Source organism: Symphalangus syndactylus, chromosome 8 (assembly GCF_028878055.3).
Source record: "Symphalangus syndactylus isolate Jambi chromosome 8, NHGRI_mSymSyn1-v2.1_pri, whole genome shotgun sequence".
Lineage (NCBI taxonomy): Eukaryota > Metazoa > Chordata > Mammalia > Primates > Hylobatidae > Symphalangus > Symphalangus syndactylus.
Window position 1 is genome coordinate 82,965,514 of NC_072430.2, and position 25,332 is coordinate 82,990,845.

Below are 25,332 nucleotides of genomic sequence, written 5' to 3' on the forward strand. Positions count from 1 at the left end.
TAGAAATGCCACCAACAAATAGCACTCCATGATGTCAGGTACTTGAAGTGAAAAAAAAAAAAAAAAAAAAAAAAACAAAACTCAAACTTGGTTTTCACCCTCAAAGAGCCTAGAATTGAATTGGAGGGGTGGGCGGGAAGCTATACTTTCAAAAAGTAATTAAGAATCAAGAAAGTAAAATGCAAGATATGTGGAATAAACAATGAGCTGTAGGATTTTTGAAGAGAGAGAAATCATTCCAAGTGAGGTAGGATTGTTGGAAGGAGGTATAGGATTTAGATAAGAGGGAGGAGAAAGACAGACTTGCCAAATAACGGCAGCCTGAGAGTCAAGGGTTGGAGTTAGGTATGTGTGCATCACCTCTGAGGGACAAAGAACTCAGTTTGGCTGGAACAAAAGGAAGAATAGGAACATAATGAGACAAAAGATAGGGGCCAGATTGTGTAAACTTCTGATATTAGAAGACACAATTTGGCCTTTATTTATTATATAATAATTCATTTTTAATTGCATAGTTTAAAACTCAGGATTTTTCAGACATCCCTTCTAAGCCTTACCTCTTCCTTGACTTGATGGAACTGGACCACCTTGTACAGGATATCCTCGTAATCCTGGATTCTCTCTTTCTGTTTTTGATGGAAGTGAATAAGGTCCTTCAGTTGTTGAGACTTTTCTTTTACAGGGGCTCCTTTGCCAGTTAACTCCTCTGATTCTTTCATAATGTACTGAACCTCATCATTCAATTGCTAAAACATTGAAAGCAATAAAAAATCTTGTTTTTAAACAACTTTTTTACTTTACAACTGACAATATAAAGGTCTAAACAATGAATCACTCTTTCATTTGTTAACAAATACTTATTATGAACGCCCCCACCCTCCAAAATATTTGGGCATTGTGCTGGATGATAGAGATACATTTTTCTATATTCACCTGAGTTTACAAAAAAAAAAAATAGCATGAGCAATGCGACAAAGATTTCAAAGCTAGGTGGAAAAACAAAGTCATACATTTCTATGGCATACCAAATAATCTATTCATCTGTTAAGTAAATGTATTTTCGATATTTTATGCAGCCCCATGATTATCTCTGATATTTAATACAGACTAGAACCAGGTGGTATGGTAAAAACACCATGAGAAGATGGGTGTAAAAATATATCAGGGGAATAACTTGTGCTCTGTGATAAAAGAATGATCAGAATGAACCACCAGCTGAAGAGCATAGTAGATAGACTGCTTCAAAAGCGGTCATCCCATGATCCACAAATAGCCATCACATGTAGAGAGGGATAAACTGCCTTTCCTTTCACCCAGCATTGCTCAGATAATCCAGATTCTGGAATAGAATTTGCAAAGGGGGCATACTTTAAAGAGAATGCTACTATAGGCTGGGCATGGTGGCTCACGCCTCTAATCCCAGCACTTTGGGAGGCCAAGGAGGGTGGGCCACCTGAAGACAGGAGTTCAAGACCAGCCTGGCCAACATGGCAGAACCCTGTCTCTACCAAAAATACAAAAATTAGCTGGGCGTGGTGGCACACACCTGTAATCCCAGCTACCCCAGAGGCTGAGACACGAGAATCACTTGAACCTGGGAGGCAGAGGCTGTAGCAAGATAAAATTGTGCTACTGCACTCCAGCCTGGGCAACAGAGTAAGACTCTGTCTCAAAAAAAAAAAAAAAAAAGGACAGTGAGAGAGAATGCTACTATAATTTCAAGTGTAGATCTTTTGTATGAAAGGTAAAAGTAATGGAAATGATTTAGACAAAGGAGATAATTTTCAGAAGAGTGACCTAAAAAGGGTCTTCAAGTTCAAGCATTTGGGCATCAAATATATGTGCATCACAGTGGTGACAGGGCTAAAGAAGTGTGGCAACGGTCCTGATTTAGAGGAACTTACACGTACATGCAAATGTGCACACAAACAAAACACATATAAGCAGATAACACAGGGTGTATTAAAGAGCCTAATATAGGCCAGTCACATTTGCTAAGAGTTTTAAAAGAGTTTGCTGTGGATTACAATGGTGGGTGTGTTTGTATGTAGCAGGCGTGGTGGTTATACTTTACATTGGTGTTTGTCTTAAAGGAATCTACAATTAGATATTCCCTAAAGGAATCTTCAATATTCTGATTCTGGGATTCTTTGAAGCCCACATTTATGAAGTAGTGACAGCTAGAAACACAGATATCTAAATTTTGCAGCAAAGCATAAGAATCCAGGCAGAAGTATAATGTGACTAGCAGCTGGCAATTTTTGGCAGTTGTGTCACATTTTGGAGAGACAGGAGGTAGGGAAATAGGGATTGCGTTAAGCAGTCAGGGTCAGGAACATGACTCATGGTTTTATTGCTCATATCCTGAAAGGTGGGGTGGAGAGCACGGCAAAATTCCTGGGGTGATGGTACGTGCCTGGGGTGCTGGTGGGTGAGGACAGTGACATAACAGTGGTCGCCTCAGGGACCCAGGGCAGCAGAGCCTCTGGGTCCGAGGTTGCCCATCCTTGTTCTGAGATGTCTCAATTTAAAACACCTCTGCACTCCCGAGGAAAAGAATTAGAGTGAAAATATAGGATAAATATATTACTAGTTTAAATAGCTATGTGAATGTTAAAAATCTAATATAAAAATCTATTTAGGACATTTTGTAGCCCTAATGCTGGTATATCATGAAATTCAAAAGAATGCAGGAAAAAAGTAAGAATAATGTCTCTACAGTGAATTTTTAGACAAGCAATACTTTTGTTTTAAAAAATAGAAATTCACCAGCCTATTACAGTTAATCAGGTAAACTGCAACCAAACAGTTTTAAGTATTTTTTTCCATTCACCCAAATCCAGCAATATATTTCTTCACCTGGAACTGAGGCTTCATGTCATTCCATTTTTGTCGTAGATCTAAAATGAACTGGAGGCTCCCTCCAAGGTCAAGTGCAGACACAGGCATAAGTGCTTCCTGAAGAAGTTTTAAGTTGTGAGAAGTCTGAAATAAATATTGGACAGTTACACATGCATTTTCTTTGACATCTCCAGCAAATGTGATCATTCTAGGTATGACGCAGAGTGTGATCAAATTTTTCAAACCCCAGGAACACACTCAGGGTGTGGCATGAGCTCAGGATTCTAAACCACCAAGGAGTAAGGCCCTTGGTTTCTGTATGTAAATATACATAACAAAAGTTACCATGTTTACCATTTTGGGGTGTACAGTTCAGAGGCATGATATTTAATACATTCACATCAATGTGCAATCAACATCACCACCATCCATCTCCAGAACTTATCATCCCAAACAGAAAGTCTGTACCCATTAAACAACTCCCCATTCCCTCCCTCTCTCTCCCAGTTCCTGGTAACCTACATTCTGCTTTCTGCCTCTATGAGATTGACTACAGGGACCTCATTTATAAGTGGAATCACACGATATTTATCATTTTGTGTTTGGCTTATTTCACTTAGCTAGTGTTTTCAAGGTTCGCTCATGTTAGCCTGTGTCAGAATTTCATTCCTTTTCACATCCCATTGTTCCTCGCCTCACCTTTTTAAGTTGCTCTTTGAATGCCGCCCACTGCTGTTTTCCAGGCTTGCTTTCCGTGGCTTTAAGCTGCCATGCCAGCCGAAGGAGGCTAAGTTCTTCCCGTTCTGCTTTCTGGCTTTCCATGGTGTTCTGCATAAGGTACACTTCATTTTTCACATTTAATATCTCGTTCTCTTTTGCCTGTTAAATTAATAATTTATATAATAGCTTTTCTTTCCCAAGAGATACAGCTTTTTGTTGTATATAACTATTTTACAAGGCAAATTCTTTATCACAGCCAAAGCAGAAGACGGTTCTGACATCCAAGCAAGTCCGAACTCCCTGCGCAGAGGCACAGTTCAGCTCTCGGAACCATATACTGTGCTTAGACATCCGGTCCCGAGTTCTTCAAGACCCAAGGGGTGTTTGAATTCCTACCTAGGGTCTGGTTATTTCCTAGGGTTTGAAAGATAATGAGCAGGGGATCCAGAATTTTTGAAGTGAAGATTTAAAAAATGCGTATACCTATACGCATTTTAAGTATACTCCATAGTTTATTTTCACATGCTCATTGGAATACGTCAAAATATCAGTATCAAGGAATAGGAGGGGACAGATTGTTCTGGACCACTGTTTTTTTTTTCTTTAAACTATTCCATTGTATACATTGCAATTATTTTAAATGCTCTTTGCTGTTTCTCAAGTTCCTCCATTTTGTGAGAACTGAAATGAGTCTGTATCTCTGTATTCAGAACTACATCATACACTGGAAGCACAGTATCTAAAATCAAATATTTCACTTCCCAGCTTTCATATGTTCTGCTTGACTGGTTTGAAATCTTTTAAACAATGGTTTTAAACAAGGGGAAATTCAATTAGAGGTAAAATGATAAGAGCAAAGAGTAAGACTATGCATGCTTTATTTCTGTAGAAACATTTAAAAAATGCACAGGAACATTCATTTGGGAAAACAATTATTATGTTTTTTACTTTAATAGCCAGGCTTTCTCAATAAATCTTCAAATTTCTATCATCTCAATGACAGCAATTGACACTATCATAAATATTTAACAGGATCTTTTAAAGATAGGCCATTTTATTTTAAAATTATTTTAAATGATATGGACATTGCACACTTATATTTTTATATTATTTTACACATTATACAGTGGCAATTCCAAAAAATACATATATTTGTAGGTCCTAAATGAGATTTCCCCCATGAACTTAAGAATAAAATTATATATTCCCTCATTATTTTATAATGATACATAATAAATTATGAAAGATATTAGACAACTACAGCAGAATCCACCCCAAATTATACTTTTATCTATATTATAAATAAAATTATCTTTCACATATTTTAAAGAAATGATTAACCAGAATGTATTGTATTATATAATTTAATATAAATTTTGAAACTGCAGCATGCCAATGACAACTTTAATCAGAAGGATATGGTGGTCTGAGTGAGGTCTAGAGAAAGGAGAGCTAAAGTAGGATTCGTAGATGTCTAGCTAGTAGGATCTGTGAAAAGTGATCATGTATTTGGCAGACGAATATTTTGGCCACTCAAGAAGATTGAATAATTTGCCTGAGGTCTAATTAGTAAACACAGTACTCATTTTACTTCTGTGTAGGACATGGAAAAGTTTTGCCATAATCCAGTCTAAATAGGCCACTAAAGCATTCATTTTTCGTTTATATTCATGCACCATGAATGGTTTTCTGATGTCTTGCTTTTCAGATACCTTGATAATAGGAAGGCTGTATCCCAGATAGCATTCTTGGTATTGGCCATTATAAATTAATAAATTAGCACCTTCATCAAGATGTCTGCCATAATTTGGGCCTGAATCAGTTTCTCTGATCTTAATGATTTTTAGATGAACTGAAATTTTTTCTATTTCTGGCTTGAAAATGTGAGCCACAAGAACCCAGTAAAGAACAGAACACTCAACTGAGTATACCAGCTGGCCTCTGCCTTCTTAGCAAGCCAAATAGTCACCAGGATTCAACAATAATGTTTGTTTAAAAGCCTAGTGGTCCAAAAGATATAAGAATAAAAAAAATTGTTTTACTTACTTTACCAACAATTTCATCTCTCCAAATGTTGCTAACCAATAAATTTCCTTATTACGTGGGCTTTAATTTTATCAACAAGGAGGAACTTATTTATCATATGATAGGGGTAAAGACCTTAGGGTAGAGTGACCATGTTTATGACATCAAGATAAAAGACCACCAAAGCACAGTAGTAAAATATATGCTGTTTCTGGGAGATCTAAGTGGGCACTGAATATTATGATAACCTAAGTTTATTTAGATAGTCTATATCTATATTTGTGTCTACAAAATATAATTTGGAATAAATTATTGTTGCAGATCTTTAAAAACGAAAATCTGACTGTACAATCTGAAACATTCTAAATAAGTAACAAACGACTTCTGGGTAGAATGGGGTAGCCAGTGGCAGAGCAGTGCTTTTGCTTAGAATACCTAGAAAAGCTGGGTAAAATGCAGAAGGAATCCATTTGAAGGAAGCAGAGAGCTGCTCAGACAACCAGAACTAGAGAGGCTGACTCCAGAGAGGGAAGAACCTGACAGTGGTGAGCTCACCTGTCATCCCAGGGGGATTTCCCAATTCTGTGCAGACAGGAAACTGATAATTGAGACTTCCCTGGAGCAGAGGAAACACCAGAGGTTTTGGCAGACACTTGGAGGGCTTCAAGCACAATGATCTTCTTCTAAAGACGTTGACAAAATACCGGGGGTATATTGGGCAGTGGATTAAAAAACCTAAGCAAAAGGCCTCTGGAAAGCAGAGTGGAGTTTTTCAGCAGACTACCCAAACAAAGATTGGAGTTTGTGACCTGCCAGGGGCAGAGACCTCAGAGAAAGCACCTGGCTCTCAATACAAAACTCTGGGAGCCTGAGGGGACAGGACTACACTGCAAACACAACTCCACCAGCTTCTGATTGGCTTGAGTGACTGCCCACCAACGCCTGCCTGGAGAAAGAAGGGTGACCCTTTCTTGAAGAAGAAAACACCATCTGCCGATCCTCCAATTTTTTATACATAATGTCTGGCATTTGATAAATATTCGCTAGTTCTGCCAAGAAACAGGACTGCAGGACTGGAAACCAAGAGAAAAATTAGACAACAGAAACAGCTCCAGATTGGCCGGGCGCTGTGGTTCATGCCTGTAATCCCAGCACTTTGGGAGGCAGAGGTGGGCAGATCACTTAAAGTCAGGAGTTTGAGACCAGCCTGGTCAACATGGTGAAACCTCGTCTCTACTAAAAATACAAGTATTAGTCGGGCATGGTGGCGGGTACCTGTAATTCCAGCTAATCAGGGGACTGAGGCATGAGAATCGCTTGAACCCAGGAGCTGGAGGTTAAAGGGAGCTGAGATCGCACCACTGCACTCCAGCCTGGGTGACAGAGCGAGACTCCATCTAAAAAAAAAAAAAAAGAAAAAGAAAAGAAAGGAAAGAAAGAAAGAAAGAAAGAAAGAGCTCCAGATCCAAATGTTGTAGTTAGCTGATGAGCACTTTAAGTGCCTAGGGTTAATATAGTTCAAGAAAGTATTGGAAAGATGGGAAAAGAGCAGACAAGAAACAGAATTTCATCAGTAATTTAATAAATAAAAGTACTGACTGTAGATTCCAGAACTAAAATTTCTCTTATGAAGTTAGTAATAAAAAGATAGACAAAATTGTGCAGTTTGAAAGTATTTGAATTCCCTTAGGTAAGTCAGAAACATACATAATCAACAGATGGGAGAAGACTGATTGAACTATGTAAAAGTGTGAGAGAGAGAGACAGAGAGATAGATAGATAATACATGTTCTAAATGTTCTAAACAAAAAATAATTTTTTTTTTTTTTTTTTTTTTTTTTTTTTTTTTTTTTTTTTGCAGTAAAGCACCTAGATCACATAGGCACATGGGCAAATTGCTTAGCAAGTTTTTTTTAATGTTTAAGGCTCGTGTTGGATAAATTAGAATCAGCTAATGCATATTTTATTTCCAAGTAGGTTTATCAAGAATGGTCTTCAAACAACAAAAGTTGAAACAAGATAAAGAGAAAATTGTAGCTCAAAGTAGATGAGGATAGTTAGAACCTAACTCTTCCAAATGAATTCAGGCTCCAGACTGAGATTAATCACAACCCAGGTACAGAGCAAATTGCAGCTGTCGGTTATCTTTGAAAATCTACAGAAACTAGAAGGGCCATAAAATTAGAGGACAGAAAATGCCCTGATTTTCAAAAGGAGGAAAGGATGGACTATACAATTTACAGATTGGTAAGCTTCACACTGAAAATCAGTGCAATAAGTTCATTACTTACCAGTCACTTTGTGAGCATTTTGGAAAGAATGCCTTGATCGCTAGGAGCCAACCTGATTTATGTCAAATTGTCTATGTCATTGATAGGATACTAGGTAGGTAAACCTTCTTTTGAGCAGTTTATTTGAGAAAGTCTCCCATTATAGACTTAATACAAAGATTATGAAGTAGTGGCTCAATTAAGTACTACTGGGAGCATTCATGATTATTTTAAAAACTGGTTTATCAGTAGACTGCTGGAATGCCAATCTGCCCTTTAGGCATTTATATTTAAGAACTAATTGCTGCCATAGAAAGCTTACTTGTCATATCTACAGAATTAAACCCAAGACAGATGGCTAATATACTAGATAGTTTCAAATTAGTTTAGCAAGATGGGATCATGTTTGAAGACTAACAAAATAAAATTAAATAAGAAAAAATATAAAGGCCCACATTTGTATAAAAAAGGTAAATGGCTGACACAGGTATAATATGAGAGAGACATGGTTTGACAGAAGCTGCAATAAAAATATTATGAGAGTTTTGTTCTATCACAAACTTAATATGTACCAGCAAAGTGAAACTACTGCTAAAAATGTTAGCATAATTGTAGGTCTCATTAGTAAATAATAATGTCCAGTTTATTGTACTCTATGTTGCACTGGTAGTTCACTTTTTGGTTACATTTAATGAATGATCTTGACAAACCATAGAAAATCCTGAGAAAGGGGGATCAGCATAGAAAGAAAAATAAAGCTCCTTCATAAATGATGGAAAGGATTTTTAACGCTGCAGACAAAACTGAGACATAGCAACTGTTTTTAATGTTGGAAGGACTTTCATGTGTAAGAGAAATTAAATATGAATACTTTTTGTCCCTGTGTAGCTACAGAAGATTAGGAGTAGATATGGAAAAAGATATATTTAACATTAAAAAAAAAAAAAAAAAGGTTTCTGGCAGCTGGCATTCTCCAACAATGAAATGAGCGGTTTCATTAGGAAAATACTTGAGGTACTGAAAGAGAAGTGGACTATCTTTTAAGTATCCTATAGGGAATTTTATATGGGTTATGGGTGGATATAAGGATTCTAAAATATTTTACAGATATAACTCAAGACAGCTAAAGGTTAGGATATTTTTCTAAATGCAATGGACCTTCACTACAAAGAGATCTGCTATGGTAAGAAACTCATCAAAAGTAGATTCATCTTAGAAGTTGTCTTTAGCCCCTAGAAATTTTGAAAGGACCTTGTTGCATGCTTTCAAAATAACACAGAACTTTTGGGTGGACTTCTGAGGACTCTATTTAATAGTAACAATGTTGCATTTGGATTACAGTCACTTTCTTCTTAATGGTTAAAACAGCCTTCCTGTTTTAAACTAACCAAAGTTCTAGGCCAAGCAAGCATTTAAATGTTGGGCTTCAGGACTGGTCTAGGTTGAATGAAACTAAAGAGAACTCCCTAGGAGAGAACTGCTGATTAATAGACAGCTGAACCTTTGAAATTGTTATTTTGACTTTGATGAGTAATCCTTGCAGAAGGTGTGATCCATTTAATGTCATTCTTACCATATTTATTAAATTAAGGAACTCAAGCCCTAGATCTTGTGTTACAAAACTCTTCTTTAAAAATAGCTGCCACTGCTTCTCAGTCGAGTCAGAACAATGCTTGGCTTTACCATCATCCTGCTCCTTCTGAGGGATTTCGGTTTCATAAAATTCTTTCAAGCTCTGAAACTGCATCTCTACCTAAAAAAGAAAAAGAGAGTTAAGAACACTTAAACACATTTTTTTAAAGAAAAAGAACAGTAAATTCCAATAAAAACCTATATAAAACCTAAAACTACATTATTTGAATTTTTAATTTTTAAACATTTTTATTTATTTATTTATTTATTTATTTATTTTTAGAGATAAGGTCCTTTGCTCTGTCACACAGGCTGGAGTGCAGGGGCACCACCATAGCTCACTGCAGCCTCGAACTCTTGGGGTCAAGCAATCCTCCCCCCTCATCCTCCAAGTATTAATAGCTAAAAACTACAACTATAGGCACTCGGCACCAGGCCTGGCTAATTTTTTTTTTTTTTTTTGGTAGAGACGAGGTCTTGCTATGTTGCCGAGGTTGGTCTCGGACTCCTGGGCTCAAGAGATCCTCCTGTCTTGGCCTCTCAAAGTGCTGGGATTATGGGCATAAGCCGCCAACCCCAGCCCATTTTCAGAATTATTTAAATAATTACTGAATATTTTCAACTTATTGAAAAGATTCAAAAAATCTATTTGGATTGTTGATTGTTTGGGTAGAACACTGAGCTGACAGGTTTAATAAGTATAAAAACTAATTATTGAATCCAAAATCATATTTATAAATTCTGTGTTTGTATGTTTTTCAATTTGGGACAATTTATGTCAAAGACCTGTGTGGTTTCCTTTAAAGCCAAGTTTCATAATTCAGAAGAAAGACGCATACATAGAATCAGACAATACAAATCAGTAAGAAATACAGGCCAGTGAAAGATTATTAGTAAATCATGATTTACTTCTAATCAGCAATAAACCAGAATAAAAAAGTATAAATAATTACTAATTTTCTGCCAAAGTATTAATATTAAACTGCCTTCATGAGCTAATCTGTTATTAAGGTACATTACTATGCCTCCCTGGAATTATATTTTCTCATTTGCTAACCAATGTAAGCAATATTAGATCATTTTAAATCACTCCCCTTGAGCAGAGTTTATATAAAATCAAATGTGTCTGTAGACCTACAGATTAATATGTAATTGGATGATGTAGAAATAGTAGAAATTATTTGACACAAGTTTGTATGCATTTTCAGTAATACTAATGGCTGACAGGACCAGACTTAAATAGCCTATAATTCCCAAGAGCAATCTAAACAGGGTAAGAAATTTCAGGCAATGGTTAGTCACTATATTTTAAAGATTTTAACATTTTTCTTAATTTAACTGAACTTGATAGGAGAGCCTGCAAATAGCTCTCAGAAACAGAAGCTCTCTCCTCATTTCCATATTCCATTTATACATGCCTCTGTGTTTTGCTGATGCTTGTTCCCTCAGCCCAGTATGATCTCTCCTCAATTTTCTTCTCTTGTTTATCCTTCATGAGCAGTTAAAATGCTACTTCCGCCATGGAGCCTTCTAAGATGCCCTAGTAATAATTAACTATTTTGGGGGGGTACTCAAAAATAGCTCTAGGAGAAAGAGAGCCATAACCAAATTATTACAACACAAAGACACATATACAGACAATACTATGTGCACACTTAGGAGAGACCACCAACTCTATATGGAGTAAATAGGGAAGAGCTTCCCAAAGGAAGTGACATTTGATCTGTGTCTTGAGAAATTGTCCACAGTGAGAAGGCATCAAAGGGGATCCCAGATGGGAGGGATAACTTGTGTAAAAGCGTGAAACACTAGCTGTGAAGACACTCGCTGATTCAGAGGACAATACATGATCTTAGTGTGAGTTAAGTACAGGTTGCACAAGCTGAATGGTAATAAAGAGGCAGAGGGATATTCGTGCTGGGATAAAACTGGCCAGCAGGTTTCAACTTGTTTCCTGCTGTAACCAATATAACTGAGATACATTCTCATTAGGTTGAAACCACCGACAGATGAGTCGGAATCATCATGGCAATCATCAGGGCTTCAATAAGATCATCCATTATAGGCTGGGTGTCAATATTATGGGCAGTCAGTTATGTGCAATTCTCAAAACATAAACTTCAATTCATCCTTCTTTTCCAACTGCTCAAAAAAGCCTCCTTGAATGCAAATGAGAACCATATTATTATAGAAGTTCCCTTAACTCTGTACTAGTTAATTTAGGTGAATTAATGATAAACTTTAAGACTTTATTCATTTGTGATAAAAGTTATTTGCAACTTGCTTTATTACACTTGTCGAATTACCTGAATTTCAGGAGGTAACGTGATCAGATTTACCTTAGAATGACTTTTGTTCTGGCTGCAAAAAGAAGGAGAGTGTGAAGGGGGAAATATAGGAGGCAAATTGAGCAGGCAGAAGATGACGTCATTAAGCTGGGTAAGAGATGATGACAGCCTGAACTGAGGAAGTGATGGTGCAAGTGCCAAGAAAGGGGGGTTCAGAAATCTTTTAGGTTGGCTCAATAAACAGATATGGGAGAGCATGGCCTTTGAAATAGAAAAAACAAAAGGGAAAGAATTGGGGATTAAACTTCAGTTTTAATGTTTGCTAGTGCTTGATCTTGCACACCTCACCCCTCAGAGCCTCAGTTTCCCATATTTACAAAATTGGGATCATAGTAACTAAAACATAGGGTGTTATAAGGATTAAGTAAAATCAGGAATGAAAAGTGCAGTACCTAGTACAAAGTAAGTGCTCACTGAGAAAGTGATTGAAAGAGACATAGAAGCTTCTACACAGGATTCCTGAAAGGATGGTGGAGTCATTAACCCAATGCCAAAATACAGAAGGAAAAGCATAGTTACAGAAAAGACACCAGCTGTGTTTTGCTGAGTTGGAGGAGCCTACAGGATACATAGCTAACTGAAAGCATTGGTTTGGAGCTCAGGAGAGTTGGGGCTGAGGAACCACTTTTGAGTTATTGGTGAAGAAATCATAGGTGGGAATATGGTTTTTGTAGAAAAAGTGCGGACAAGGTGCAAAAGAGAGGGCACGGGCAAGAATTCTATGACCCACCACGCATTAAGAACAAAAAAGAAAAGAGGATTAGGAGATAGGGGAAGGAACAGACAAAGAAGTAGACAGGATTATTCCACTTACATGAAATATCCAGAAAAGGCAAACCTAGAGACACAGAAATTAGATCAGTGCTTGCCTGAGGCTGGGGGTGGGAGCCAGGACTGACTAAAAATGTATGCCAGTGCTCTTCCAGGGATGATGGACATATACTAAAACTGGAGTGCTATGGTGGTTGCATGATTCTATAAATATAGGAAAAATCATTGCATTATGAAATATGTGAGTTTTATGCTATGTAAATTATACCTCAGTAAATCTGTTCTTTAAAAAAGAAACCCAAAGGAGGTGAGAGTGGGTAACTGGGTCAAATAGATACTGCAGAAAGATTAAGCAGGATGAAGACTGAAAATATACCACTTCATTTGTCAAACAGTAGGTAGCTTAAAAGAATGTTTTTAATGGAGGGAAGAGGTGGCAAGTGGAAGGGTTGAAACAGGAATAAAGTGACTTGCAGTGGGACAAGGACAGGATGAGCAAGTAGAGGTGGGGAATATCTTCTTCCCATTTCAAGAGTCCAAATTTGAGCCTGGGCATCATGAAGAAACCCCATTTCTACAAAAAAAAATACAAAAGAATTAGCTGGGCTTGGTGGCACATACCTGTAGTCCCAGCTACCTGGGAGGCCAAGGTGGGAGGATCACCTGAGCCTGGGGAAGTCAAGGCTGCAGTGAGCTGTGATCATGCCGCTGCACTCCAGCCTGGGTGACAGAGTGAGACCCTGTCTCTCTCTCTCTCTCTCTCTCTCTCTCTCACACACACACACATACACATGCACACACACAAAATAGTCTACATTTGAAGGGAAATAAAATGATGGAGTGGTAGCCTTGGCGAGGGCAAGACTATAAGGACATAACTGTAGAACAAAGGGAAAGAAGCAATGGAAAAGAAACCTTTTAAAAAGAGGATGGCCAGGTGTGGGAACTCACACCTGTAATCCCAGCACTTTAAAAGGCCAAGGTGGGCGGATCACCTGAGGTCGGGAGTTCGAGACCAGTCTGACCAACATGGAGAAACTCCTCTCTACTAAAAATATAAAAATTAGCTGGTGTGGTGGCGCATGCCTGTAATCCCAGCTACTCCTGGCTGAGGCAGGAGAATTGCTTGAACCCCAAAGGTAGAGGTTGCGGTGAACCAAAATCACGCCATTGCACTCCAGCCTGGGCAACAAGAGTGAAACTCTGTCTCTAATAATAATAATAATAATAAATAAAATTTTAAAAAGTAAAAATTAGAAGATGATTGCTGGAGCTAGATGCTGAAGGATGTAGGAATATTCAGGAAAGGACTAATCACAGATTTGTGCTGAACAGGAGCAAAGACTTTAGTTTATTGGAACCCATGGAGGACAGGTGAATATGTCAACACATTTGGAAGTCAAGGCCATTATTCTCGATTTTTTTTTTTTTCAGTGACGTATGAGTTAAGAACATTGGATGAGACTTAGGGATAGAAACTAAGGTAAGATGCTTGAGAATTGCTACCAAATGGGAGCCAACTATGGAGCATATGGGAGACCCAGCTGAGGCAGAGGCCTGTGCATTTGTAACGGGACCAGTCAGCACAATTGTATGATTTTCCACTGGAGCGTCTGGAAGCTTGGAAGGAAAGGCTGAGTAAACAGAGTACTGGATTGATCTCGTATTGGGAGTTAGCAGGGTTAGTCAGGGTGGAGGGCAGGGAGTTGAGGGGATGGAGGATGGAAAGGCAATGAGTAACCATTAGCCGGTGAGGAAGAAAGGAAAGCCAGAGGGGGAGTGAAGTAATGTACAGGGAGCATCGCCAGGATTGGAAGGATGGAAGGCTCTGCCAGGTAGGAAAACAGATTTAGTGGAAAACAGAAAGCAGGAAGCTAAAAATGTTCTGATTAAATTGTTGTTTGCAAAGCTAAGCCTCCTGGTCCAAAGGCCAGAGTGGATCAAAGTGGATGCTTAAATGAAAGCTGAGGAGGTTCATTTTTGGCAACGAAGATGCAGAAAGCAAGTACTTCTTTGTAGCTTCTTTATCATTTCATGTCCTGCATTATAATATTCATCAACAAGATAATTCTGGCAGTTGGGAATAGTTTGGAACTTGCCAAACCATGAGAGTTTAGGGTCAAGAACTAAAAAGAACACAAAGGATAAATGCTTGAGGGGATGGATACACCATTCTCCATGATGTGATTGTTACACATTGCATGCCTGCATCAAATCATCTCATAAATATATATACCTATGTATCCACAAAAATCAAAAATTAAGAAAAAAGAAAAATAAAGAGAAAAAGCTAAAAAGAAGTCAGAAAGGACAAACAGTTGAGTAAAAATGTAGAAAAGGATGCAGTGGTGAATTGAGAATATTATAAAGGAATTGGACAGAGGAGAGGTGTGCCGGCAGGACGGTGGTGGTGAGAGGTAAGAAGGAAGGTGTTGAGAAGGTGGAGGTGAGAAGATGGAAAAAATCAAGCACATACTTATCTTGGGTTGGCTCTACCCCTGAGTGAACCCTACTGGCTCTGCCTCCCACTAAACCAGCACCCATCTGCCTGAAGAGGAGAGTGATCTACATTTACACGGGGATTACTAGGATTGGGGTTAAATAAAGTGGGAAAATAAAATAGGGCTTTTCTATTACTGATGCCAGCCTCAAGAAGCAATGACCTTTGAGATAGAATCCAGTGTACTAGAGGGAATATTAGAGGTCATCTAGTATAACCAGACAAAATAAGGCCTCAGAAGAAGCTCTGAGGGGTAACATATGAAGACACATCACACAAGGCAGATTCGAGACTGAACCCAGAGGCCTGTAATTTCCAATTCTGTGTATTTCAAATGAACCACGCTAACTGCTAAGGTATTCAAAAAGATCCATGGTTTAGAAGATGACTATTTTGAAATAATTTTGTTGTATGTTTAGGATACTGTAAATATTTGTAGGACGTAGTAAAAGTTATTCCAATATAACCAGTTTATTTGTGAATATACCACAGTATCCACATGTACAAATTTGTATGATTTTTAATAAGACAACTTATTTTTTGAGCCTTTGTATGGTGCCTTGAAGAATGTGGAAAGAAAAAAAACAAAACAAAACAGAATCTCGGGACCCCAAACTCACTATGCCCAAGGGAAAGTTAAGCTTGGGAACTGGATCACACACACAAAAACTACTTTGCTTTTGTTTCCAGATAACTGTAATTTTACAGCTTTATGTCATAGCCTCTACTCCCTCTTTTCACATGTTTACTTTATCTTATGTAAAATGTAGATTTACTAGGTGTGCAACAATGCATAATTTACTTTTTCCCCATGTAAAAATGTAGGTTTTCACATGTAAAATGTAGATTTGCTGAGGCTAATCACAGCCTCACAAGAATGTAACCAGCTGCCTCACTGCCTATCCTCCCTCCTTTTTGTTTTCCTCGTGCTTGCCCTTTCTCCTTTAAATACTGAAGTTCCCCAACTCGCTTTTGGAAAACGCACAGGTCACAGGTGCTCCTAGAATTTTAATTTTTTCCCAGGCACATCTTGACCTTGGCTAAATAAACCTTTATAGATTGAGAACTGCTGCAATCACTCTTTGGTTTACAAGAATACAGGGCCCGTAAGTGAGCCCATGCACAGGGGTAGAGGATATGGAACTACCCGCCAAGGCAAAGCATATATCCCCACAGAAAGCAAGGACATGGGCAGCAGCCACCTTGCTGAAGAAGGTTAACACATAGTACCGTACCTCCTCTGATGACTTCAGAAATGCCACGTAAGTTTGCAGGACTTGTGATCTGTAGTCAATGCTTTGGCCAAATAGGTTTAATTCTTCTGCTAGCCATCTAGCTTTAGAGGAAAGTGATACCATTTCATCGGATACAAATTCATTTTTCTCCATCACGGTTTTTGCAGCTGCTTCTAATTCATGTGATGTCTCCTGTAAAAGCAAAGCACTGGAGGTCAGAAACTGCCAGGGGAATCATGAACATTCACATTTCATTATCTTCTGCATATCCATCAATTATGATTACTAATTGAACTTATACCAAGAATCTCCTCAATAAAGAAAGACACAACTTCCAAAATTCTAAAAAAAATAAAATAAAATAAAAAAAAGCGCACTTTACAATGAAAATCATCTCAAATTATTCTTGGTTCTATCAGCTATACTTATTCTGAGCACTCTATTTTCTGTGTCACAAATAAAAGAAAGGTTGCTTGGTATGAAAGGCTAGAAATGTTTTAAATAATTTAAATGAATTAATTATACATGAGATAGCTATTTGAAATTTAACAATACCTCTAGCAAATTCCTGATTTTATTATACAAGAGATGGCAAATTTACAAAACTTATTCATTAGTTTTTAATTTACAAAAAGATGATATATCAATAGTGCAGTCTTATTTAAATCTCTATCTAGAAGGGATGGTAGGGAAAATACTACATATCAGGCCTAAATAACCTAAAAAATCAGTGACTTTGATTGCTCAGGGATGTTCTCCTATATTCTGAGTGTAATTTCTGTTATGTGAATTCCAACCATTGATTAAATGGATGAATAGAAATTGTAGGCATGACAATTATGCATGTCATAGAAAGAGCCATGTAAAATTTCATGTGAGACCAACCTAAAAACCAAGCAAAATGAAAGAAAAAAGCTCTGCAGCAATGAGAGATTGCTTCCCTACTTGTGATTAATATGCTTCCCAAGTACTCCATCGAATGAAGGTAATTCTAATTTACAGGCCCTGCTTCCTGATAGCACTCTGGGAAGGAAGGAAGCAGGGAATTTCTTCCCTTGTAATCTCCTCCCCATTTCTAAAATGTTTACAATTAAAAAATGAAATGGAGTTCAGACATAAGTTTTAAGTATCCTAAATAATAAATAAAAAATACCCCATTTAACAAAAATATTGGTGTGTTTGTGAGTTTCTGGTGGGGACACAGTCCATGAAGGAGGCTCTTCTGCTGAAAACTGGAGTCACAGGGCTCTTCCTGCTGACCTGGGAGAACCAGAGGAGGGCACTTGACTCATGTTCCTTGAACTTTGCTGGAGCAGACAGAAACTTCGGGCAGGTTTGGAGCCAAGTGCCAAGTGAAAGGGGTAGGAGGGAGCTGGAGAAAGTGCTGTGGTGGGGGTGGGGCATTTTCTATCTCTGAATGTTAGGTATTGGAATCTTGCAATAATGCATGTTGCTTCTGGTAATTTTTTGGTAACTTGCTCTTGCAGAAAAAATTGCCAATAGTCAGAGAAGCACTGTCCCTGCCTCCTCTGTCACCCCCAAAATGAGGCTTTTTTTGAGAAACTGCCCAGGCAAGAAAAGGGAACCAAATGAGTGTTTAATACCCAGCTGTAATGCTGACTTTCAGTGAGCACAAATGCCCTAATAAATGCACACATATATATATATATATATATATATAATTTAGACACATAAGAATATGAGTTTTTAAGTCATTATGTGCTACATACGAATTTAGAATTGTAAACCTCAAGTGAGCTAGGATTAAGTTTATAGCTATCAAATATTTTAAAAATTATATTTACAAAATTATAGCCATAATAATCATTCGCATTTTATTTACCTTAGCTTGCATATCTAGTTCCAGATATTTATTCAAAATCTTCTCTGATTCAGAAAGGGTAGAACCGACATCCATTGCATTAGAAAGTACTGGACTGATTTTCTGAATTGACATTTCCACCTTTAGGAGTGAATAATATATGGCAGTCTTAGTAATATATTTTTGCATATATGTATGCACATGTGTCAGGAAGATAAATATTATTTTATAGATTCTCGTTATACTTGAAATATATTTTACCTATATTAATCTAATATAGTTTTAAATATTCAGAATTTCATGTTTTAATAACACTGCTCTTCATAGGAGGTAATACTTGTGGCCCACCAACAAAGGTTATATGTTGAAAGACATTTCTTTTATTAACAGCTATGAGATATAAGCAATCATCCACATCCTCTAAGAACTTATCTAAATTACCTATGAAGGATAATGCACTTGCTAACACATCAACAGAGATGAATTTAGCTGTGAGTTGAATAGGACCCAATTTACAGGCATGTTTTAAAGGCAAGATCCAGAGCATGAGCATTGCAGTATTTTGGGAAGAGGGACTCTGGGCAAGCACCAAACCCTGGACATGCTGTAGTAAAACACAGGGAGATACTTAGGACATTTAATTGATGAGCTTGGAGGACTATGATTTGATCCTCGGTGGACATGAGTCATTGACTAAAATGACCCTTGAAGGGTTCTGTTCCATTCAAGTTACATGATTTGTCCTCTTGCTCTAACTCTGGTCCATACTCCCCAGACTCAAATTGGCTCCAAATTGGCAATAGGACAAGTAGCAACAGCTGAGGTCCTACTGTTCCACCACCACCAAATTAGCTTGGGTCTCAAGCTCCAGGCAATGCAGCACCACAGCTGCCACCATATTTGGACGCTCCCTAAACCCAGGTGCCAGAACAAGGATAAAATCCCCAAGTTTCTGGATTAAAGGTGAGAAGGCAATTTAAATACAGACATTGATATTTAATGTCCCCTCCAGTGAAGTCTACTAATTCTATTCATGTAAGTTCAGGCATATAAGTCCATTGTATCAAATGAAAACATCATTGAAAATTTGAGACCCAGCCTCTGCAGCAAGATTCATTAGCATCAATGCCATGGAGATATTACTAGTTTTTGCTAAAGATAAATAATTTTTTTATTTAGTCAAATTGTAGCTCCTTAGTTTTATTCCCCTTTGGAAACAGGAAGTAAAATTCTTCCATACCAAGCCATCATGTTCACTCTGCAGAGAGGATTTTCACATGTATGTTTATATGCAGAATGACTGTGTTGCCTTGCACTGGTCTAGTTCAATAAAATATAATAATGGCAACTTATTCCTTGAAAAACCTAAAACTCATAATATTTGGGATGTGTCTATGTATCAATCTATCTACCTATCTATAGTCCTGGTGTTGTATGGTACCATGGTAACAGAAACTTGTACATATTTGAACCATGCTCAGAACCATGCAAATGAAAGATCCCCTCCATTCCCATCTGTACTTGGTTCAGTTAACACAGTACTGTGCAAAGTGGGAACTGCCTTTGTGTATATACCTTCAGGCCAGAGGCGCAGACAGGCCACCTGGGTCAGGGATGGTTGATGAACAATAGTGAATTACAACTCTGTTTAGTTCAATTAAAGGACCCAATGTGGCACATAAGGGCAGCCTAAGGAGACATGCCCCTGTCCTCCCGCCATGCCCACATACTGCCCTACCATATCATCTATTATCACCAACTTAGATGTTTAAGTTTTAGTTTATGAAACTACCTTCCTTAGGTAACCCTCCACTGAGGCTGTTAGTTGTTGTTTCTTAAGAGCATATTCCTTGTGTGCTGAACACTGTTCGGTCAGATGGTCCACTCGTCTCTTAATGCACCCCATCATCTCATGGATGCCGGACACCTGAGAGCTGAACAGAGCAAGCCAGCTGTTAATTCACTCAACCCCAATATAGAACACAGAATATTTGAAAACAGATCTGCTCTCATGTTAGGTAGGCGTTGGTAAAAGGCATCAGCTTTAGGATAATAGAAGTTAAGTAGCTATCATCTCGGCATAGCAGAAAGCAAAAACAAATTATATTCTTTTGTTTTGTCAGTCAGTCCTGAGGGAAAAGATGAGTTATGGGTTTTTGCAACAAGGTCTAATCTTCTTTTCTAAAGGCTTACTTTTTAATATTTCTGTAGGATATTTTTAAAACCTTATGGCAAAGCCACAATATGTTTGCCACGACTTTTCCTTAGGATGTTATTTAAAAACTTCATTTATCTAAAGATGCTCTTTGAATAGAAATGTGGATCAGCCAATTAACAAAGCATTTACTAATCCAATAGGGTAAAATATTTATATAACACTAAGGTCCTTGTTCTCAATGATTATAAATGCTCAAGGCTGTATTCATTAGATGAAAACCAAATTATCACCAACAATTAGAAATCAAATATACTTGTTGATAAAAAAAAAAAAAAAAAAGAAGCCAAGCCTCACATTATCATTTTTTCACCTGTGCTGGCCTCATGAGAAAAAGAAAAGCGACGTGAGAGCTCCTACAATGAAAATGCCTCTAAAACAATGCATGAACTTTGAGATGGACCCTAGCTCTAGTCCAAAGATATCTTAACAAGTTTCCTAATATTGTTGATGGAATGAACACTTAAATTTTCCAACCTATCCCTAAGACTATTTAAGAAGTTGATGTCTTTCATTTCCCCTCAGTCATTTCCTTCACGTACTGTATTAATAAAGATTAACATGATAACCCTTAAATTTAATTACCCAGAGTTTAAAAAGAGCTCAGAACAAGGTACAGGTTCCAGTCATTTTACCTCAAAATAATTAATTTATGACTCTGTAAAAATGAATTTAATTAGTAATGAAATGAGGGCAAGATCCTAAATGACTGAGAGGTAAAGTCACCTCACTGGAGTGATGATGATGCCACTATACAGCTGGAGAACACTGAGGTGCGTCCTGTGGACCACAGGAGTCCCAGATAAGTTTAATTGGAGGAAAATATGAAACCACTATGAGTAATCTTATTCCTGGCACACAATGTTTCACAGATATTACATTTTAAACATTTAGTTTTGCATTTTAATACGTAGAGACAGTGAAGAATATAATCAAGACATCAGGGGATTCTTCTCATTTATCATTAAGAAATGGTTCTTAACAACACTAAATTCCATAATTCTACAAAAGCAGTGTATTGGTAATATGAATTGTATTTTGACTAGGCTTTAGACTTTGAAATATTATATGCTCAAAAGGCATTTAAAAGCCCAGCTTTCCTATATACTGTAGGCTCCAAGTTTTCTGCAGAATATGGAAACCTGGAATGAGAAAAATAAATTGAATAAAGGGCATTGTGGAAAGAAGGTACAGAGAACAAAGGTTGTGAAAGGAAATGGGCAAACACGTAGAGAAGAAATATATCTGAAAATGGCAGAAAATGCCATTATTAAATAAAAGGAATTTGGAAATGATTAATACAATTCAGAAAGAAAAGCCAAGATAAAAGGTGCCCACTCCCACCTCTGAGTTGCCCTGTGTGGTCCCACCCCAAATGCCCTCGGTGTCTATTCCAGTTAGGGGCTATTTTACCAACTAAACTTAGAATACAGGCCTCCCTGACCCCAAGAAGCTGTAGCTTGGAGGGGAGTCCAAATTTTGAAAGTTTCCCTAGGGGAAACTAGATCTCAGTAACCAGTTCCTGCCAAGCGTCTTGATTCCTGTTCACATTACTCTTTTTATTCCCTGGCCTTCTCCAAAGAATAAGACTGTTAGCCAGCTTCTTGCAGTTATCTATAAGTCCTAGCCATGATGTCTCAGGTACCAGAAGTACCAGAACTCAGACCCACTCTCTGACTCTGACCTGAACTTGCTCTAGCATCCCCTCCTGCTCACAAATTTCCCACTTTTGAATCCCTACTTTGTCTTAATTATGATGCTCTAATTCAACACTCACACTGAGCCCAGCCTCCTCTTTGGCCATTTGAATACAAAATGAACTCTCTTTCTAAAATGGCATCACTCAATTGTACAGTGTCATGGGAAACATAGATCATAGATGCACACTTCTTATAAATTTGCATACAGTCATAATAGCTATTTAATACATTCTTGCAACAGACATGCCACTTTGTTAAGTGCATTAGATGCAATATTTGATAGAATCCTTAAAATAAATTTGTGAAGTGTCAGAGAAGTAGCAACAACTTCAATTTTTAGCCAATGAAACTGAGCCTTCACAGGTGACATAACTTACCCTAGAGACGCACAGCTAATAAGTAGCAAAGACTTGATTTAATTTCAAGTCTCTTTGCTACCTGAATAGACTTAATATACTTAATAATTTTATTAAATTCATGATTAGTTATACATCTTACCTTCAGGAAATTTAAGGAAAAACAGATTACATTGGTTTAGTTTGTACCATAAAATTTCATAACTACAACTAATAAAAACAGCTATTGAGCTCTTACTGTGATAAGGCACCATTCTTAAAAAGTAGTCTCTTTCCTAATCCTCATAACAACCCTATGAGCCGAGTAGGATTGTTATCCCCATTTCGCAGGTGAGTAGACTGAGGAATAGAGACAGTCTCAGTAACTGGCCCAGTTCTGAAATGGCTGACATCTGATCTCAGAGTTCACACTCTGCCACCTCATAGTGCTTTTTCTGGGTCTATGACACATGACGTGGCGTAGGGAGTATTTTCTCCTCTAAAATTTCACTTTGCCTTCAGTTGAGTGTTCTTGGCTGTCATAGAAACAGAGATGGCCTGGCTGACATGCTCTTTTGAAACTGGCTGGCTTTTCTAGGTAATGCAATGCCTGCTGTAGTTTTCAAAGTGGCCACTAGAGGGTCATGGTAGCTTGTTCAAATTACTACGTTTCTTGAAGGTCTCTCCAGCACAAAAAATAGGTAAACAAAACCAAACCAAGCATTCCTTCCATAAAAGCGTTGCTTTATAGCAACCTACAATTTTAATTTAGGTGAATTACAACCAATCATATAGGATCTATCTCTCTGTTTTTCAGTAACCTTGGAGAATCGGTCTCATTTTGTGGTGATTTATGCCTTATTATGTGTATCTTTTGTGTTGTAAACTCTTTGAGGGAAATAAATGGTGTCCTATTTATTCTTATATCCCTTGTAGAACTGAACACATAGCCTTATAAGTAGTAGAATATCAATGCCCATTTTCAAATAAAATAAAATAGTCTCTGGTCATTATTTAAGGGAAGAAAACACAGATTTAAAGATTGAGAAGAACATATGCGCAGTTACCGTATTTGAAATGTCGTAGTAACGGTGTCCAGTAGTTTTAAACAATGATGACTTGCACTTTTGGCCACTTGTAGAAGTTTTAGGCTATCCAAAGACTGCCCAATTTCTTCTTTGGTATGCTTTAGCATTTATAGTTACGTTAAACCAAATTTATCATGTGTAGTTTGGCTCCATACTTCCTTCTATTTAATGCCTTAGAGGGACAGACTGAACTGCCTTGTCATTCTGTGCATCATTGCCCATCCTGTGTGTACTCCACTCTCACGTGTGGCTTAGATCCTTTTCTCGGGAAGAGAAGTTTCCATTCATTTTGTTTACTCTAGCCAGTTCCCATTTCCCTCTCTCTATGCCCTTATAACTAGGTCATTTCTGTCTGATTGGGCGGTAACCAGTTCCTTTTCTCTGATTCCCAATTGGAATATATCCATCACATTCCCAGTCCTAGGGCTTTTTCTATTCCTTCTTAGTGACACCCTAATCTGCAGGTTACATTCAGCCCTGATTCCATCCTTTTCCATCAGAAATTTTATACGATGATACCAGGCTTTTCTTTTGAAAGTTCTGAAACATTTTAAAACCTGCATAGCATGCACATTGACAATTTCCTCAGCACCTGAATAGCAGGTGATCTGATCAAAGGAAAGGTATGACCACACTCTTTGCCAGCAATTCTTACATGAACTGAAAATAAATTGATAGAATCTCATCAGTCTCCCAGAAATGAGTCCTATTACTTTACAGTCCTATTAAATTAATGATGAGACAAGAACTGACCGTGGGTAACAGAAACTTGGTTGAACCAAAAACGTGGTGGCCTGTCATTTTGTTCTGATTTGGAAGTAACACTGCCCATGTGCAGCCTGACTGGGTGGGAGAGGGGCTAACAATGGGCTTAGACTTCTAACTCTAACAGTCTGTGGCTTGGTGATTTGCATTGGAAATATTGATTGACCTTTGGACTGTCTCTGTAAGAATGGATTAGAGGATGCCTGTCTGTAGTGTGAACATGCGGTACATCAGATTATTCCTGAGGTTGACTTTGACTTTTCCAAGCATCACAGATTGTGAAAGCTTCTTCAGGCATTTGTTAGAAATTCCAAATGAGAACATTCTCTCCCTTATTCATTGAGCCAATAGAGGGGAGTGGAGGGAGAAGAAAAATAATTGCTTTTTTTTTTTTCTCAAAGAGCAGAGACGTATTGACTTCTGGTTCAACAACAGACTGTTCTATTTACTGTACGGAAGCAGTTGCCCTATCTTTGCATTTGTTGTAAATTGGGGCTAGAGGAGGGAAGCAAATTCCAATGTTAATGTGTTCTAATGATTATTTCTGAAGAATGGCAAGTTGCTTTCAAACCTTTCATAAATTACTATCGTCAGCCCATCTGGATTAGGAGCTGAACCAGATGGTAAGCACTTGACAGCTTACTCTGTCTCATTGGGAGGGATCAGCTTACCATATTTTTCTTTTTGTCTATGGACAAATTATACTTTGAAGATGGAAAAAAGTCTTCCTTATCTTTAGCTTGCTGCTTCTTTTAATGGGAACCCGAAGAGTGTCTTTTTATGTTTATGGTTGTCTTTATTTTTGAGAAAACAACTGCTGCTCTCTAGTTTTCATCCCTACTTTGAAAAAGTGCCATTTATACTGTAGAAGTGAAATGCGTATGTTTCTACAATAAATTTGATTCTTATTTAAGCTATACACTTTGAAAATTTCTCCCACCAAACATTTCTCTCTCTCTCTCTCTCTCTCACACACACACACACACACACACAATGTTTTATGTATAGATAACAAAGTAGAAACAGAAAGCAGTAAGTGTGGCTGAAGCTACAGGGCACCTGGGT

At 37.7% G+C, this 25,332-nt stretch overlaps 1 protein-coding gene across 2 annotated transcripts in view; it reads right to left on the reverse strand.

The window, feature by feature from the left end:
* Positions 1 to 25,332, reverse strand: part of CCDC141 (coiled-coil domain containing 141) — a 238,239-nt gene that overhangs the window by 46,675 nt on the left and 166,232 nt on the right. For both annotated transcript variants that reach the window (XM_055289881.2, XM_055289880.2), the window contains exons 9-15: positions 19,957 to 20,098; positions 18,186 to 18,305; positions 16,343 to 16,534; positions 9,430 to 9,609; positions 3,541 to 3,720; positions 2,860 to 2,985; positions 558 to 746 (exon numbers count right to left, since the gene is read on the reverse strand). In XM_055289881.2, the coding sequence (XP_055145856.1) occupies positions 558 to 746; positions 2,860 to 2,985; positions 3,541 to 3,720; positions 9,430 to 9,609; positions 16,343 to 16,534; positions 18,186 to 18,305; positions 19,957 to 20,098 (1,129 nt within the window). The remainder of the gene's footprint in view (positions 1 to 557; positions 747 to 2,859; positions 2,986 to 3,540; positions 3,721 to 9,429; positions 9,610 to 16,342; positions 16,535 to 18,185; positions 18,306 to 19,956; positions 20,099 to 25,332) is intronic.